Source organism: Chenopodium quinoa, unplaced genomic scaffold, assembly GCF_001683475.1.
Source record: "Chenopodium quinoa cultivar QQ74 unplaced genomic scaffold, ASM168347v1, whole genome shotgun sequence".
NCBI lineage: Eukaryota > Viridiplantae > Streptophyta > Magnoliopsida > Caryophyllales > Amaranthaceae > Chenopodium > Chenopodium quinoa.
In genome coordinates, this window is record NW_018742412.1 from 1,466,412 (window position 1) to 1,482,863 (window position 16,452).

At 33.0% G+C, this 16,452-nt stretch overlaps 4 protein-coding genes and 1 long non-coding RNA gene across 11 annotated transcripts; all 5 read right to left on the reverse strand.

The window, feature by feature from the left end:
- Positions 1-666: 666 nt before the first annotated feature.
- Positions 667-4,371, reverse strand: LOC110706291. Its single transcript, XM_021884187.1, has 9 exons — positions 4,301-4,371; positions 3,460-3,727; positions 3,278-3,383; positions 3,049-3,179; positions 2,892-2,970; positions 2,702-2,813; positions 2,421-2,599; positions 2,220-2,340; positions 667-1,702 (listed from the first exon to the last, which is right to left on the reverse strand). Exons 2-7 carry the CDS (start codon positions 3,716-3,718, stop codon positions 2,549-2,551), a joined length of 738 nt encoding a protein of 245 aa, XP_021739879.1. The 5' UTR covers positions 3,719-3,727; positions 4,301-4,371; the 3' UTR covers positions 667-1,702; positions 2,220-2,340; positions 2,421-2,548.
- A 6-nt stretch (positions 4,372-4,377) lies between these two features.
- LOC110706319 lies at positions 4,378-7,607 on the reverse strand. 5 transcript variants are annotated; one of them, XR_002508314.1, is made up of 8 exons: positions 7,125-7,607; positions 6,794-6,876; positions 6,551-6,673; positions 6,287-6,408; positions 5,816-5,889; positions 5,412-5,523; positions 4,655-4,699; positions 4,378-4,467 (listed from the first exon to the last, which is right to left on the reverse strand). It is a non-coding gene; the product is annotated as an uncharacterized LOC110706319 (long non-coding RNA). The 5 variants fall into 5 exon arrangements; XR_002508313.1 differs by having other exon boundaries at positions 5,412-5,644; XR_002508311.1 differs by having other exon boundaries at positions 5,412-5,671.
- Positions 7,608-8,236: 629 nt separating this feature from the next.
- Positions 8,237-11,242, reverse strand: LOC110706280. Its single transcript, XM_021884178.1, has 2 exons — positions 8,414-11,242; positions 8,237-8,324 (listed from the first exon to the last, which is right to left on the reverse strand). Exon 1 carries the CDS (start codon positions 11,201-11,203, stop codon positions 10,013-10,015), a length of 1,191 nt encoding a protein of 396 aa, XP_021739870.1. The 5' UTR covers positions 11,204-11,242; the 3' UTR covers positions 8,237-8,324; positions 8,414-10,012.
- On the reverse strand, positions 8,319-9,946 carry LOC110706508 (ATP-dependent DNA helicase PIF1-like). The gene is made up of 4 exons (XM_021884428.1): positions 9,314-9,946; positions 8,793-9,197; positions 8,423-8,479; positions 8,319-8,324 (listed from the first exon to the last, which is right to left on the reverse strand). Exons 1-4 carry the CDS (start codon positions 9,944-9,946, stop codon positions 8,319-8,321), a joined length of 1,101 nt encoding a protein of 366 aa, XP_021740120.1.
- Positions 11,243-11,250: 8 nt separating the features above from the next.
- LOC110706300 lies at positions 11,251-15,646 on the reverse strand. Of its 3 annotated transcripts, none has more exons than XM_021884205.1 (5): positions 15,506-15,646; positions 12,991-13,055; positions 12,822-12,893; positions 11,845-11,998; positions 11,251-11,738 (listed from the first exon to the last, which is right to left on the reverse strand). In XM_021884205.1, exons 3-5 carry the CDS (start codon positions 12,831-12,833, stop codon positions 11,530-11,532), a joined length of 375 nt encoding a protein of 124 aa, XP_021739897.1. In that variant the 5' UTR covers positions 12,834-12,893; positions 12,991-13,055; positions 15,506-15,646; the 3' UTR covers positions 11,251-11,529. The 3 variants fall into 3 exon arrangements, with proteins under 3 accessions (XP_021739897.1, XP_021739890.1, XP_021739906.1); XM_021884198.1 differs by lacking the exon at positions 15,506-15,646 and adding an exon at positions 13,133-13,195; XM_021884214.1 differs by lacking the exon at positions 12,991-13,055.
- Positions 15,647-16,452: the final 806 nt, after the last annotated feature.

The window sequence follows — 16,452 nt, forward strand, 5'->3', positions numbered from 1 at the left end:
GAATGGAAAAATTCATAGTAGGTTAATGGGTGGAATTTCGCAAGTGATTGTAGATGGTCAGTTAGAATATGGGAAAATCGGAATTGTTTTTTTGCAGAGCAATGATCCGATTGTGCTTGAGATTGTGTTTCTTTAGATGTTGTTTTAGTGATAGGTTATTGCAACGCTTGAGAAATGGAGTTGTAATAATAAATGAAGATTTGAGATATTCTAAAATGTAATGTTTTTTATGATAATAATCTATGCAGAAGGTTATTTTAACTTCCCTAATAAAAAGATTAGTGTATGACAATTTATGTTTGTTGTTTCAGCTTTAGTCATGTTATTGAAACCTTTATAGCATATCAACTCTTATTTTTTTTGTTTGCTTTAACAATATCAGCATATTAGCTTTGTTTATTTTTTAATTCTACACATTAGTCTAGGTTTTTATATTTTTAATAACAAATTTTATGTGTTTTCTTTTTATTTGTGAATTTTTCCTTTCTTTCTTTTTATTGTTGAACTTTATAGCTTATGCGATTTATATGTATTGATGTTTTATAAATTAAGTATGAATTCTCATAAGATGATTATTTTCTTTATCATGATCCCTTTTTTTTTTATAATTTCACTTAGTTCTTTAAAAAAACAGTATAATAATAAATTTCAAATAAGCCACATATATAAACTACTATATTTTTATAGATATAATTTAACATCTCTTGTAATATAGCAATACATTAGACCTTGATCTAATTATGGTGTTTGCCAAGAACACTAACTGTTGTTACTGTTCCTGGGAAACCCTCAAAAGAGCAACTCCTACAACATCTTACTTCTATATACATAAAATTTTGAAAGTAAGTTGAAGATTAATTGCTACACGATGCTGGAGTTTTATGTAAATACATGGGCAACTATCTATTGTACTTAGCATTCTGAGCAAAAGAGAATTTCTTATAGTTGTCCATATATTTGTAATTTAGCAAAATATTTAAGACTTAGATGATGTGCAGGTAGTGCACCTTAGATTGTTGTTCTGCAGTACTCCATTAGGCTATTATGTATATTTTTTGTAGTTCACCACCTTATCATTTGTCGTGGCAGATTTGATGGAAGATTATTTCGGCTTCTCAGACTTCACAGTTACAGGTTTGGCTTCCTTCTTGTCAGTTTTCAGGGGGACAATTTCATCTTGATCTTGATCCTTTCTTGGTGATATCTCTGGTTCTTGGGCTGTCTTGTTCTTCTCTGGAGTCATTCCGCCGAAGAAAAGTTTCTTTTTTGCACGGAATTGTGATAGCGGTGGCTCGTATTCTGTTTCCTCATCTTGGAATTGGACAGGAGTTTTCCCTAAAGCTTTCTTTCGCTTAAGCGATTCGATATCTCCCTGAGTTAACTCCAGTGTTTGAGTGAAAGAGCTATCTTGTGTATGTTTTTCTGAAGAACCCTTCATGTTTGGGGTTGAAATGACTGGTTCTAGATTCCCTTGTTCCATAGATTGCTGTTTTTCCTTTTCATTTGCATCTTTTGCTTGGTTGGAGGTGCCTTCAAATGGTTGCAAAACTTCTAGTGTCTCAGGTTCTTCCTTAAGTTCTATACCCTTGAGAGTCCATTCTAGAACATTGTTCTGGCCTAAATGTGATGTAGGTCCTACTTTAATGTAGAACGGTTTGCTACTAAGCATGTCTTGAATAGCCTCGAATGCATTGTGGTCATCCTGCATTGTATTTATCATCATGGCAAGTATTAGTATTATATCAAAATTTGTAAATATTATAATATATAACTTTGACTGTGTATTACACTAATATTATCTAATTAGATGACTATATTTCTTTTCTGCCTTTTTTTACCTTTCTTTTTTATTTATAAATCTTTCTATGCGGGACTGATTAGCAACATTACTCAACAATTCATTGTCAATTGAGGCATGGCATTTTAACCGTTGACAATTTTGCTAATAATGGTTTTTTTTGTGTTCTTGGTTTCTAAGGCATAAGATAAGAGTGTTTGACTTTTTCAAGTCTACTGGACCTTTAAACATCTCATGGGTGATTGTCTATTGGAAAATCTATATTCTAGATGTATCTTAAGCTTATTTAATCTTATTAATTTTTTTACTTATAATTTTAATTTTATGAAATAAGAACTTTCAAGTATTCTTTGGAAATTTACATGGCATATATAAACTGTTTCAAAAATTAAAAGGTAGGTACATGGTAATTGTAATTTACCGCTTCTTTTATGGCATAAATTTCAGCTGCACTTCTCCTAAACAGTCTTTCTGTGTCATCGTTAAAAGTGGTGAATGCCATAGTGCCTGTGCCATCGCTAGCCTCAAACTTAAAGGTTGTCCTGGCATGAATTCACAGGAATTTTTGTTAGGTACAATATTAACAAAAAAGGTTGGTGTTTAAAAAGAGCTAGTGTTATACCTCTCAGTGCATATGCATTCTTTCTTATAACAAGAAGTGCAAGAATAACGCTTCTGCAATGGAAGGTTGGTTCTTTTCCAGCAGTTTGAACAGCCTGTGTACGCGTGCACTTTTTCTAATTCTGCATTCTAAATGGTTACCTCTATCCATAGAAGTTCTTCCTGTATGGTGTTGCTTGGCTACACATGTATTATAATTCACAAAATATCAGTTAGAGCATGCACACTTAATTTTTAGTAAGTTGTAAACCTTGGAAGAGGCTGTAATGAATTATAGTTCACCTTTTTCCGTCTCAGTTCAGCAATGGAAACAATTTTTTTGTTTTCACCTAGGTACTTAACCTCTAATACTCTAGTTTGTCTATCTAATATCTTCTGGTGGAAGAGGTTAGCCCTACACATTATTCATTATAGAGATGATCAGCATACTATAATGGTTGTTGTTTTTGCTAGGCTAAGTTTTAGTGATTACCAGTTAGACAGCTCACGCGCTCGATCCCCTTCAGGTTTATAGATTATTTGAGTAGACATACCAAAATTCATTGAAAAACCTAAATAAAACAGATAGTGTTAATTTTGTCATAGTAAAAAATCACCTGGGATCTAAAGTACAATAGTTTTTGCCTTACCACGGCGAGTATATGGTTTAAGAGCTCTAAAACCTATAACCTGGAATGCTTCTGCCCAATTAGGTAATTTGTCGAAGAATTTGGGTGCTGTTAGATCATTCCACAATGAGATGGTGAGCGGTTGATCGCAACTGCTACATGAAATACTTATTGTTAGTGATTCCAAATTGTAATATATATTAAATATTATTTTTACTAATCCTGAACATTTAGGTGAACTGATTTTAACCTTTCATCAGTAACGACTACTTCTCGTACGAAGCTCTCTCGCTTTCCATCTCTGGCTTCAATTTTCCTTGGCTCTTCTTCAACATATAACACCACACCCACGATATCTGTGAATTCAGATAAGTTTGTTAGTGTTTTTTAATTGTTTTTTTTATGTGAAACTGTTATGTGAGTGCAATATACCGTATTTCTCATCAGGATCAACTGTACGAGGTATACTTGCAATGGGTTGATAGTTAGGCATAATTGGTCTGAGCTCTGGATGAACTGGCTGGATCACAGTTCTACTACCAAAAGCCATTTGGTACGGAAACTGATCAAGCTCAGTTCTCCATTTTTCGTCAATGAATTTAATAGGTGCAGCAGAAATTTCGTATTCACCTAGGTACTGTAATGCTTCTTCAAATGCTTCAATTTGATCGCCAAATAAAGAACCACGCATCCTATTACCCTATAAAGCAGAAAATGATAGTGAAACAAGGTGAGATTTATAACTATATTATAAGGTCCCTTAAACTTATTAATTATATATAATTTGCTATTAGATTTGTAGAATAAGGCATCTTTTGTTTGAGATTTAATTAAAGTGCCACAAAATACGTGCTTTATTTAACATTATTTTTGCTAAAATAAAGTGATTTTAACACTGATGTAATTTATATTATAAAAGAATAAAAAGGTTACTCAAAAGATTTAACTATAATAAGCTATATACTTTATATTTCACTTGAATCATGAACATTTAACATAATTAGGATTGCATTATATTCTAGCTTCATGTGTACTATATTTAACTGAACCTTTAGCTGATTAAAATTATAACATAAATAAAAGCATGATTATAGCATAAGCATGATTATTACAAGAGTAGTTAATGTAATTTCTGTATAGCCTACCATAACTCTTTAAGCCTACCTAAATGCTTGATATGATTTAGATTACTGTTAGGAATATTCTCTCAGTTGCATCATAATTGTAATAAAGTTAGTGTGATATTTACATGTATAAAGTAATGAATGCATACCTTTTCATCCTTTAGAAGTAAAGTTTGGAATCTAACTGTTTTTTTGGAGGATAGTGTGTCCCTTCCTTTTTCAGCAACTACTCTTACTATATAAGTCTTGCATGCTGCATTTAACTGATTCAAGTACACATACTCTGGCTTCTGTCTAGCTGTTTTGCATTTTTGATCTATGTATACAAATGCTTTCATGTTATTTTGTATAGCAGTAGTTATACATGATAATGTAAAATGTTATAACATTTAATATTAAATATTAGTTAATCAAGTACACAATAAGGAATTTATATAGGAAAAACATTAACAATAATTGAGCTAAAGGATAATGGAAGCAATCTATAAAAGAAGGGACCATACCTGCCATGGCTGAGTAAGTCGTCACTGCTACTTTGGTTGATTCTTCTGTGAAAAAAAACGAAATGCCAAAGATGAAACACTTTTTATATGAGTTAGTACAAATTTAAAAAATAGGAAATAGCTAGAATACAGTAATTGGGGAAGGTTCTGGTAATAAGTTCAGAATAAGCAATGTAAGTTTTTTCTTCTTTACTGTTAACACTGTTCATTCCATACTTTAGGTAAAGATTTTCAGCTGCTCACTGTACTTTTATAATACTTTATAAAGCCTGTAAAAGTTTATTGTTTTTATAAGTAATAGAATAATAATATCTTGCTTTTATATATGGATAACCATATCCCAGAAAACAATTTTCCTTTTTTTAAGGGAGTGGCTTTACAACAAGTCATAATCATAGCAGACCTATATATATATATATATATATATATATATATATATATATATATATATATATATATATATATATATATATATATATATATATATATATATAGAAATGTGAAATATTGTACAGCTTTTAATATTAACTTTTATTTTATGATAGAAAGTTAATTTAAATAGTTCACTTTAGTAGGCTGTAATTTAAGCGTATATGGTTTTTTATCTCTTTGTTGTCACATGAATACTGATATTTGTCATCAACCTATATAATATAACAATTCATATATTCACTAAACATGATCGAACAAATCATAAAAATACTTAAAACCAATGCATAATCAACTTTTATCTACATGAGATAAGAAATTATGATACCTCTCCTTTAATGTTTGGTTTAACAGGGCTTGTCAACAGAACAGCCTCAGGACTAAACATATCATGCTTTGTTGCCTAAATTTCTTCTAATTAATTTGGTTTGCCGTGAAACCTGTCCAAAGAAATCAGTTTCTTTATACCACCGTTTATTGAGCTTGAATGTGACCTTAGTTTCACCCAAGCTGAAGCCCGGTCAATCTTTCATATGCTCATAGATTTCATAGGTATATGACCTGGATGAGCCACGAAGCATTATAGACCTAAAAGTTTAACAATTATTGGATTTAATTACATTATTAACATGACAACTATTTCAAGAGAGAGGGGTACTAATATATAAAGGAGGAAGTGTGCTCTATAAAAAGTAGAAGTTTATATAATATGGTGAAGATTAAAGCAACTACCTTTTATCAATATTCAATGGGAATAACTTGCCCTTGAGTGAAGGATCCCACTGTCTACAAAAGAAATCTTCCACCTGATCATCATGTAACATAATCACCTGAAAAGTTGTTGCTTTAATCTTGCATACAGTTAGCAAATAGCCTTAGTCAAATCTGTAAAACAAAGCCTAAAATTTACAAGTTTATCCATTTAATTTTGGTAAACTAAGAAACAAAAAGGCAAGAAGAACAAACATGTCAAATTTCCCTGGTGTATTAGCATCATTCTAAACAAGTTCCCAATACGTGCATACATTTCACAGTTAAATATATCATTAAACAAGCAGAAAAAATTAAAAATTCCACATGTGTTGATCAACTTTTCTTTCGTTATCTTGAATTTTGTTTCTAGATTGTATATAGAGACTGATTGAAGTATTGATTTCATTAAGAAAAATGACTGTACAAATCTGTTAAATATAGAATGTTTACCTTCTATGGTCCTCAAGATTTCGAGATTCAAGCAAATTGTCAATGCCATTATAAGCTAGTCCAGTAACAATCTCTCGTGGTTTAGATATTGTCACTCGAGCAATGCCATTGTCTAATACTACCTACAAGCAAATACTCCAGTTTAAAATCCATGCAGAAATATAAACTCTTAGGGAACTAAAGTTGAATATAAAATACTCCATGTCAATATGTCATTGAATTCATTGAATAAATTCAAATATACGAATCCATAGATTTACGAACTTGTAGACCACATGATGCTATCAGCGTCACATTTCTTAAGGGCTTCAATGGTTCCAGAGCTCAGAAATCTGAAAAAATATATACTCTCTTCTTTTGTTCCGCTCTTCAAACTATTCCAGCAATCTACAAGCAAACATACCAGTACTATGAATAAGCACACCATTGATCACTCTACCCAAGCATTACAGCACAAGTTCAGTAAGTCTAAAATAAATTCAATAGATTTAAACTTTTAGATTCTACCTAAGCTATCTGTTGAATTTGAATTCATAATTGTCCTTTATCCGCTTGATGCAATGAGCTGCAATTGTTGCCTTAGTATTACACTGAAAGAGTGAGACCAGAGTTCCAACTAATCAAAACCAGATATTTTAGTTGAAAGCCATATGACCATTAATTCTATAAAAATAGAAATAAAGCACCAACTAACAATTAAAATAGCATTATGAATTAACTTATTCAAGAATAAAAAACCGAAAAATAAATAAAAAGAAAAAAAGAATAATCATGAATAATAATGATGTATTAAGGGAATAAGAGCAGCGACCTTTGAAAAATCATTAAAACCACTGACCTGCTTATGTCATTTGCAGATTGACGTTGATCCATGAAGCCTAACAATAAGGGTATCTTCTTGCACGACAAAATAGAGCAAAAGAAATCAAGGGTTTGAAATCACATTAGATCTTTAACTAAATAAATAAATCAGAACCAACCATTAATTATTCTAATTGCTCTTACAACCAATAATGTTAAATAGTGAAGCAAACATAGTTTAATTTCAACCATCAATCATTCTAATTGCTCTAAACAATATCAGTTATAATCAAAGGAGAATTATAATTAAAAGTATTGTGTCCACTATAAGTGTATGCTACATGAAAATATGTAAGGCGAAAGCTTGACAGAAAACCAATTTATGCATGGTTTGCCTGATGATCAAGAAACAATTAACAAGATGCTTATACACTTCTTTTCTAAACCCAAGGGCTAATGCTTTAGTTATCACAAAACCATGCCAGCAAAATTGCTCCGGAGGAATCTTCTGAACCGTTGAAGGACCCGAAATTACAGTATATGGCATAACATTTAGTTCATCTGAAGATTTGTAATTGAACATCAATCAATAAATCCTGAGTTAGGTTTTTTCTTCCAGTAGACATGTAATAAAGTCCAGACAGATTTTCTGTTCACTCCTTCCTTGTGATGTCAAAGCCAGAAAACCCAAATAGCAATTTACTCAAAATTAAACACTTATTACTCTCCACACAACAACTCATTAATACAAAACACCTATTTTAAAACAAGTTATGATCTAGAGTAATAAAGTAAGTGTCTACATTTACTAAAAGTAATCTTTGCTCATACGCTATAGAATAAAGCACATACAAGAATTCATTGAAAAAAATCACATGTATTAAAGTTCAGAATGCATAATTGGAATCAATTAGCATATTAACTTATTACAGTAGTCATAAAGCCCTGTTAAAACAATCACACACACACGTAATATACAGTAGCAATCTAAAACAAGAAAGATATGACCCATAATCACTAACCAACCATTATTGTCATTAAATATCACCCATAGTTAATGCCATATATGAATTAGTATATTCACATTAAAATGGATTGCAGCAAAATAGAGTATATTAGTATCAAGCAAATAGGTGAAAGAAAAGGCATACTTGGAATTCAACATTGGACCACTACTAAAGTGATTGCACATGACTTAGCTTATTTTAGGAATGATCTAACAGCACCTAGATTACTCCTGCAAAATAAGAGTAAAACACGAAAATTAGGACTGCCATTATATATTTCGAAAAATCAACTTAGTAAGCTTAGTCAATGTATAATCACCTAAATTACTCCTGCTAGCTTTAGGACAGCATAAGATACGACATTTTTAACAGAGTTTTCTGAATGCTGTAAAGTAGGAGCCACTGATACAACTTTCACTTATCTGCAGACCGTGCACGTGAGAGAGCCACATATAACTGACCATGTGAAAAACACGAACGAGGGAGATATATTAACACTTTATCTAAAGTTTGCCCCTGTGACTTGTTTATAGTCATTGCAAAGCTGAGCTTGATAGGAAACTGGTTCCTCTGAAATTGGAAAGGATATTTCTGAGAACTTGATGGTCTGAGTTTAATTCTGGGTATAAATACATGTTCCCCTTGATACTGTCCGATAGAAATCACGCACTCAATTAAATTAGGGAAAAACCTTTTACATATAAGCGGCGTTCCATTGCAAAACCAGAAGATGGTAGAAGGTTTCTAAGCAATATTACTGGGCAGTTTTCTTTGAGCACAAGATTGTGAGGGCTCATTCCACCTAGACATAGTTTATTCAGGAATTCTGTAGGATATACGCTGCCACTATCATCTAGGACACTGTCATAGCTTGTATAAGATATGGCTTGTCCTGGGAATCTCTCAATCATGAACGGATTTATAGTATCTACATCGTCATTTATAGGTGTTAGAACAACCCTTCTTGAAAAGATTTGAGGGTCCAGAGCACCTGAACCAAGTTCTAGAAAAGAAGATTCGAGTAACTCATCTATTGGATCAGCATCAGGCTGGAAAGTCTGCACTATCTGAGGTGGCAACTCAACAAAATCACTTTCCATGGTCTGCAGTTCACCGTTTCCCAGTGCAAGTAAAAAGTGAGAAAATGAAGGATCTTCCTAGCTCTTAGATTTTCAGTTAACCTGAATCTCCGCAAATGCTGCCATATATAAGAACTCACTATACTTGCTTCCACTGCTTCTCTAATAGTCTTGTTAGGAACAACAGGCAACACTTGTCGAAAGTCTCCACCAAACACAATTACCTTCCCACCAAATATCACATCACTATCACATATGTCTTGTAATAAAAGGTCTAGAGATTCTAGATTTTGCTTGTTTGCCATAAATGCTTCATCCCATATTATAAGAGTTGTTTCTTTTATTAACGCTGCCAGGCTACTTTTCTTAGAAACACTGCAAGCTAATGAAGCATCACTGTCCAATGGAATTTTGAATCTTGAGTGTGCTGTTCTACCTGATGGAATATTTGCTGCAGCTATTCCAGACGTAGCAGTAGGTAAAACAATCTTATTCATAAGGCGGATCTCAGCATATAATGAATTATATAAGAACGTTTTACCAGTTCCACCAGGACCATCTACAAAAAATTCCCCTAGTTTTCCTTCTACGATATGCTGCATAATACAAGTAAAAATTTCCTTTTGTGCCGTATTAAGCAAGCCACGACTTTCTATACAATTTTGAGGAATTGGAGCATCTAAAGCATCTTGAATGTCTTTTGTTCTATCAATCTGGTTATCAGTGTCTTCCATTAAAACAGCCAGACCACAAGCAGATAATGACTTGCCCATGGCCTCTAAATGCTGCTCTACTGATCTGACAGTTAATCTTTTAACTTTGTTTTCAACACCAGAGTATTAGCGTGCAAAATATTCTGATAATGCAGAATAACATTTAAACCATAATTCTTCAGGGTTACTTGGCTGACAAAATATAAGAACAGTTGCAAATAGTCGACGTAAAGCCCGAGGGAGCTGAATTTTAGTTGCTTCTGCTAAACAAATGCTTACAGCATCGTCCTCTTCCAAAATGCCAGCTCTTAGACATGCTTCTTTAAAAGTTGCACACACATAACCTTCAACAGTGCGCAAGTCTGTGAATGATTTTGGACTTTTGACATTCAGTAATAGAAGCCGAAGGTAAAAGCGTTCACCCTCCGAAGGAGCGACAAAAGCTAATCGCCCTATCATCAATTTTTTATTTTGCCGTTTGGGCCATGATTTTGCTGAAGCATCCCACTTATAGTGTTCAGGAAATTCTACATTTGAGTAACCAAGACCATTATCAGTAGCTGCATTCATACGGAAGAACTCAGTTAATTGAGTCCTACCATAAACACCGCTTGCAATACCAACATCCAGACGTTCATAAGGGCGTACACAAACTGTGTTCATGTCTGGAATATGAACTGACAAAGGTAATACTGGTGGATGCATCTCAAATAAATCAAATCCAAAAATTCTCCAAGCTGCCTCACATGGCGACACCCACCTCCCCGACTGAAACTGAGCAATTTCATCGTTACAATTTTTATCTTCAGCCAGAATATTGAAGGCCACTCGATCGTGTCCCTTGTAAACATACTTATATAAATATTTCACTACTTTAATAGTTGAACAAACTTCTACGTTCAAATGATAATAAAATAGTGCTGTGAGATAGGGGTTATAAGGGACAACCCATCGGTTATCTAACTGAGCATTTCTGACTTTCAATTGTTCTCCAGTATCAGTTCTCTTATAGTAAGGATAGCCATCTTTATTTGTTGTTGTTTGTACGGTGAATTGTTTTGGATACCCATTTTTACAAGAAATAACATTAGCCTTCTTTCTCATACAAGGGCACTCTGGATTTAAGCGGCCACATGGTCCATGCATCATATGCCTTAACACAATTTTACGCAGCTCAGGCTGAGTAACAGGAGGTATTTTTGCACAGACATATTTATCATAATCAGCAGGACACTTCATCTTATGCTGTTGCTCTAGAATCAATAGGAAATGAGCATGTGGCAATCCTCTTTTCTGAAACTCTATGACATATATCATTGCTGCCACTTTACCAAATACTTCATCTTTTTTTATTTTGTTTTTTCAGAGCAATCAACTTTGCTCGAAATATACGAGCAACTAAGTCTGGCCGGTCTTGTGCGGTCTCACCAGGCTCTAGCTCATCTTTTATCTCTGGCCAATTTTCATTGCAGGTCATAGTGACAAAGAGATCAGGTTTCCCGTATTTCTGCATAAGAGCCATTGCATTCAGATATCTCCTTTTCATATCACGAGGGCCTCCTATAAATGATGGTGGCAAAATGAACTTATGACCAACATTAGCTGCACTTGTCTGGCCACTCTCTACAGTGTCTAGAATCCATTTATAAAGATCCGCTCTTATTGTATCCTGATTTTGCCGAAAAAAAATCTAACCTTGTGTTTTCAACTTTGATATACATGTCTGTGATATACTGCAAAAATGCACGGCCTGCTCTTAACAACATGTTTACTGGTCTAATTTGAAGCTTATAACAATAGTACTCCCTTGCAGAGATATTCTTATCAGCTTTGGTATGTTTTCCAGAAGCTTCTACAAACATTAAAGTCCAGAGAAAATTCAAATTAAGCATACGATAAGGATACACAAGTATAAAAACAGCTTTAAAAATAATACCATTATTCTTTTAAGTACTTACGAGCAGCTTCTGCATCTAGAAAATTTGCCGGAGTGTGCACTGCGCAGGACTGTATCGGATCAGGTTCAGTTGCCACTTGTCTGCCTCCACCATAAGAAGTTTTCTTTAAACCCTGATGCCAACCACATTCACCTCTTGGGAATAGCAAGAGATACTGCAAAGGATCATAGCACCCATAAAAATGAGAAATCCGATGAGACTTTGAAGACTTTGTTGTTACAAGAACATGTGGCCATGAAACTCTGACTTGACGAAACACTATCAGGCCAGATAACAGCAACTTCATCTGAAGTGGGAGCATTATATACTCTTTGATCTGGTACAGTGTTTGAATTTATTATAATGTTAGTACGCTCATCAACATTTACTTCTTTCAAAGAGCGGAAAAAATCTTGCATATGGATTATCTTTAGTTACTTGAATTAATTTGTCAATAACATCTTGTCTTAATTCAGGAAAGCAGTCTGTTATGTGTTTTAATTCATTTTGCCCATCATAGAAATAAAGTTGCAGATACTTTGGACCATTCTCATCTGGTAATAAGTCTGGTACAGAATGATATATTTGGCCATGCAATTTAAAGACATATATACCTTTGTATGTTTCTCTATTAGTTTTACCTCCAATTGAACTAAAAGCAAATAAGTTATTGTATAACTGTGCATATTTTCTAAAATGGAGAGCATCTTCATCTCTTGAAGTAAAAAGCCTCATTAATTCAGGGGGATATTCATTCTCAGCTATTTTAATATCACCATTACCACACCAAAAATGTAGAGTTTCAAACTCAAACTTCTTAGCTCCACACTTATCACAGTAAGTAGGTGGAGATAATTCTAGGGGATGCCTAGGTAATGGTTTTCCTATAGTTTCCGCAGGGGTTTCTGTAATAACATTAAAGGGTATTTGAGATAATTTGACTGTGCAACTATGTATGTGTGCAAAATAGATAAACTGAAATTACTACTAAACCTTACTTTTAGCTGCATCCCTTAGCTGTTTTGAACTTTGGCCATTTGTTGGTGTAGATCTGTGAGTCGAAGGCCTCTCTGTAGCATGACCAAAAAGAAATTAAACCAGATCTTATAAAAAAAGACTATATATATATATTCACTTTTGTAATTCAATGTAAGGCAAATGACCCACTTTCAAGTACAATATATTTCGAAGGTCTTGATTTAGGCTTTTTCGATCTTGGTTGTTCTGCTTGACTGTACAAAGAATAAAGAACCTATGAATTTAGTTCACCAAAAATAATAATTTTATTATTTTAAATCATCTATTTTACCTAGTAGAATTATGAGTTGATACCAAAGCACTCATTCGCTTTGATTTTCGACCTTGAAATGATGTCTCTTAAAATTAATAGGTGCATCAGCTATCATATAAACAATTAAAACAATAACTCAGCAACTCGAACATAAAATAAATATCATAAACGAACATAGCAATGCGCATATAAATAGAAAGACTTATCATAAGAATCATGCAAAATTTTCAGATATACCCATATTACTTTGCTGCAGACCAAGTCATGTCAACCATTTGCATGCACATATCAACAATTTGCACAAGTTATTAACGATCTCAGTTTATGTCATTAACTGTATAAAGAACATATATAGAAATACTCAGCAGGTGCAGTTAACAAGATGTTTTTTTAATAAAAAACAAGGTGTAATTTAAAAGGCTCTGCAATTTAAAATCCTCACAAATTTGATCAATCTAATACACTAACTTGCATATCTCCTTCAACTCAAGCAAATGTTTACATTTTCCAATATTTGTTCTGCGTAAAACTTCTGTGATCTAAGCCTATAACAATAATTCCTGAATTTTACACTGATCTCGATTTGAAATTGCAATATCCTCCTGTTTTACTGCCACAAAAACAAAATAAATGAATTCACTAATCTACTACATTATTTTGTACCTTAATAAGAGCATGTGCATATCATTAACAATACTTGCTTTTATTATTTTATAAAGCCATTGAAGCTTGTCATTATCTCATCTTGTTACTTCCTTTAACTCTAATCCTACTTTAAAGATTTCCTTTTCTCCCTATTCCCTCACATGCTTATATACATACATAAACTAAGTTATACAATCGAAATTTGAATATCAGTATACATAAATAGTTATCATTTACTGCAAACAGAAAAGCTAATGCATAATTAAAACCCGTATTTACATTTTCCATGTAGCTTCAAAAAGATAAAATACTGAACATATTTAACACCAAACATGAAAGAGCATTGTAAAATCAAGAAGACATACAATTAACAATAAAATTAATGAAAGAAATATTAAATTAAGAAGTCATGAGAACTACATAAAAAGTTAATCCATTCATTACTCAAGATACACATTACATTATATTTCAATTACAGCCTTCAAGTCTGTTTTCTAATGAAAAATTTTAGCCATTACTACTCATAGACCTAGGCTCTAAGACAAAAAAAGATAATAAGATATATCAATGCTAAATCTAAACACCTATATCCAGGCATACAACTTTCTACCCAAAATACTAATGTAAGTCTCCATATAGGCTAAACAAACTTTGCCCGCTTCCATACAGTCTCTAATTCAGGTATGCCAGAAACCAAAGGTTCAACAACTCTAACAGTAGAAGAAGATGCTGCATCTAATGATGTAACTGAACGTCTTTTAACTGGAGCAGCTGGAGGCAAACCAATCTCAGGGATTCGAAACCTCTCAGAAGTAGGAGTCAAGCATTCATCAGTAGCAAAGTTTTCCTCTCTGGCAGTCAAATGCTCCTTTAATTGGTAAAACCTTCTCTTTAGAGCACTGCAAGCAACACGCTTCTCCGAAATTGCACCATAATTAGCATCAATGATCTCTAGATTATACTTAGTCACCAAGTAATGAATAGTTCTTTTGGCAGCTTTTTGCCTCGCATCAGCTAACTCAGGACAAGCATCACTATATATGCATTCCATTTCACCTCCATTATGTGGGCAAGACACTGTTAGCCAAGACACAAAGCCCAAATTTTCAACCCAAATAGTCTCTAATGGACTCACCTTTGCTCCAGTCCTTGTAACAACAGCTTCTAAAAAGCCTACGAAGTCAATCGTCACATGAACAACATCACCAGATGGTTTTTGCCCAAAACCTTCTGTGCACCAGGCATCACTATCCCTTTTTCACTACATAACTCAACCACCTTATGCTTAAAAAGCTTACTGCATAGCTGATACATCCTTGCTCTATCGGATGTAAAATCATTCACCCGCACCCCAAACTGGTTCATCAATTTCTGCACAGCTTTTTGAGCTGCTCTCTCTTGGGACTCCTCAACTGTGTTAGCTTCCCCACCGAAAAATACAAATTCAGACTTCCCACATTCAGTCCTAATACGAACACAAAGCATTATTCCTATCCCTATCTATGAAACCATAAACCGGTTTAGGAAAATATAAACAATCAATCAATTGACCTAAAAAGAGGTCGAAATGGAATGGCAATTTTGCTTGACTGAATAGCCATAACCTGTAACCGGGAAAAAAAACATTTAACATATACATCCTCTAAACTTAAACTACAATCAAAGTGCAACAACTAAAGGTAACATATGTAAGAAAACCAAGCCACCTTATAATATTCCAAGTTAAATCAATAATAATAAACTTACCACCAGTAGCTGCAATTAATTTTACCAGCACAGCCAGCTCCAAGTGCATACACCTACAATTATTATTTTTTCCCTTTTTTTTATCCAAAAAAAAAGAAAGAAGAAAAACAAAAAACACAAGGGAAAAAAATTAAGCTATGTAACCAAATTGAATGCTTCAAAAATAATACAAATGCATAAACAACTAATTTCTAGTAATTGTTCTATTTTACTTTCCTATAAAAAATATTTAACTGTAAATTAAAATAATTGTACATCAATGTATGTCCAGGAAATTATGGTGCATAAAAGTTCAAGATTCATTAAGTCAATATCCAAAGTTGTCTGTACAAATGAGATCCATAAGGAATTAAACCCATGATATTATATTTTTATCAAAATCTAATTAACCAATTACCCCAACAAAGTTTCACATACAAACCTTTTCTTTCAGACAGAAGATAAAGAAGAAGCAAGTCAGAAAATTGAAACAAACCAAACATGCAGAACACATATATAATAAAGAATAAAGCAAAGGACATATCCCATATATTTTATTAGCCAAAAAAACCAGACCATATAAATTGTTCTAGTACATCATAAAGAAATATCTTCTCCACAAAAATTATTAAATAATACACTGCAACCAAAAAAGACATCTGAAATATACTCTAGTTTATTTTTATCATTATTATAACTTTAAAAAAAAGGGTATTTTTATCTCTTCAGAAAAAATGGAACTTAGTACACACTAAAACCCCTCTATAAATTTTTAAATTCACATAGATACACATTACAACACCAAACCCTCCAAAAGCAATTTCCCCTATCAATATTTTCTGAAGCTAAGTTTATATAAAAATAATAAACTAATAAGACAAATTTACAAGAGACATCACTGTATTTCGTTCATAATCTCTTTTAAAATCCTTAAAAAAAATTTATATGAGAAATTAATTTTTATTACA

What these genes read in the sequence shown, in the direction of transcription:
- LOC110706291 (XM_021884187.1), bottom strand. Translation starts at nt 3,718, where the DNA reads ATGCGTGGTTCTTTATTTGGCGATCAAATTGAAGCATTTGAAGAAGCA. An exon ending in TGATCCTGATGAGAAATACG is followed by an intron (nt 3,384 to 3,459) that starts GTATATTGCACT and finishes CTGAATTCACAG; the next exon opens with ATATCGTGGGTGTGGTGTTA. An exon ending in GTAGTCGTTACTGATGAAAG is followed by an intron (nt 3,180 to 3,277) that starts GTTAAAATCAGT and finishes TTCATGTAGCAG; the next exon opens with TTGCGATCAACCGCTCACCA.
- LOC110706508 (XM_021884428.1), bottom strand. Translation starts at nt 9,946, where the DNA reads ATGGGCAAGTCATTATCTGCTTGTGGTCTGGCTGTTTTAATGGAAGAC. An exon ending in AAGCAGTGGAAGCAAGTATA is followed by an intron (nt 9,198 to 9,313) that starts GTGAGTTCTTAT and finishes GGTGAACTGCAG; the next exon opens with ACCATGGAAAGTGATTTTGT. An exon ending in CAATGGAACGCCGCTTATAT is followed by an intron (nt 8,480 to 8,792) that starts GTAAAAGGTTTT and finishes CCTACTTTACAG; the next exon opens with CATTCAGAAAACTCTGTTAA.
- LOC110706280 (XM_021884178.1), bottom strand. Translation starts at nt 11,203, where the DNA reads ATGATATATGTCATAGAGTTTCAGAAAAGAGGATTGCCACATGCTCAT.
- LOC110706300 (XM_021884214.1), bottom strand. An exon ending in TCTAGATGCAGAAGCTGCTC is followed by an intron (nt 11,739 to 11,844) that starts GTAAGTACTTAA and finishes TAATGTTTGTAG; the next exon opens with AAGCTTCTGGAAAACATACC.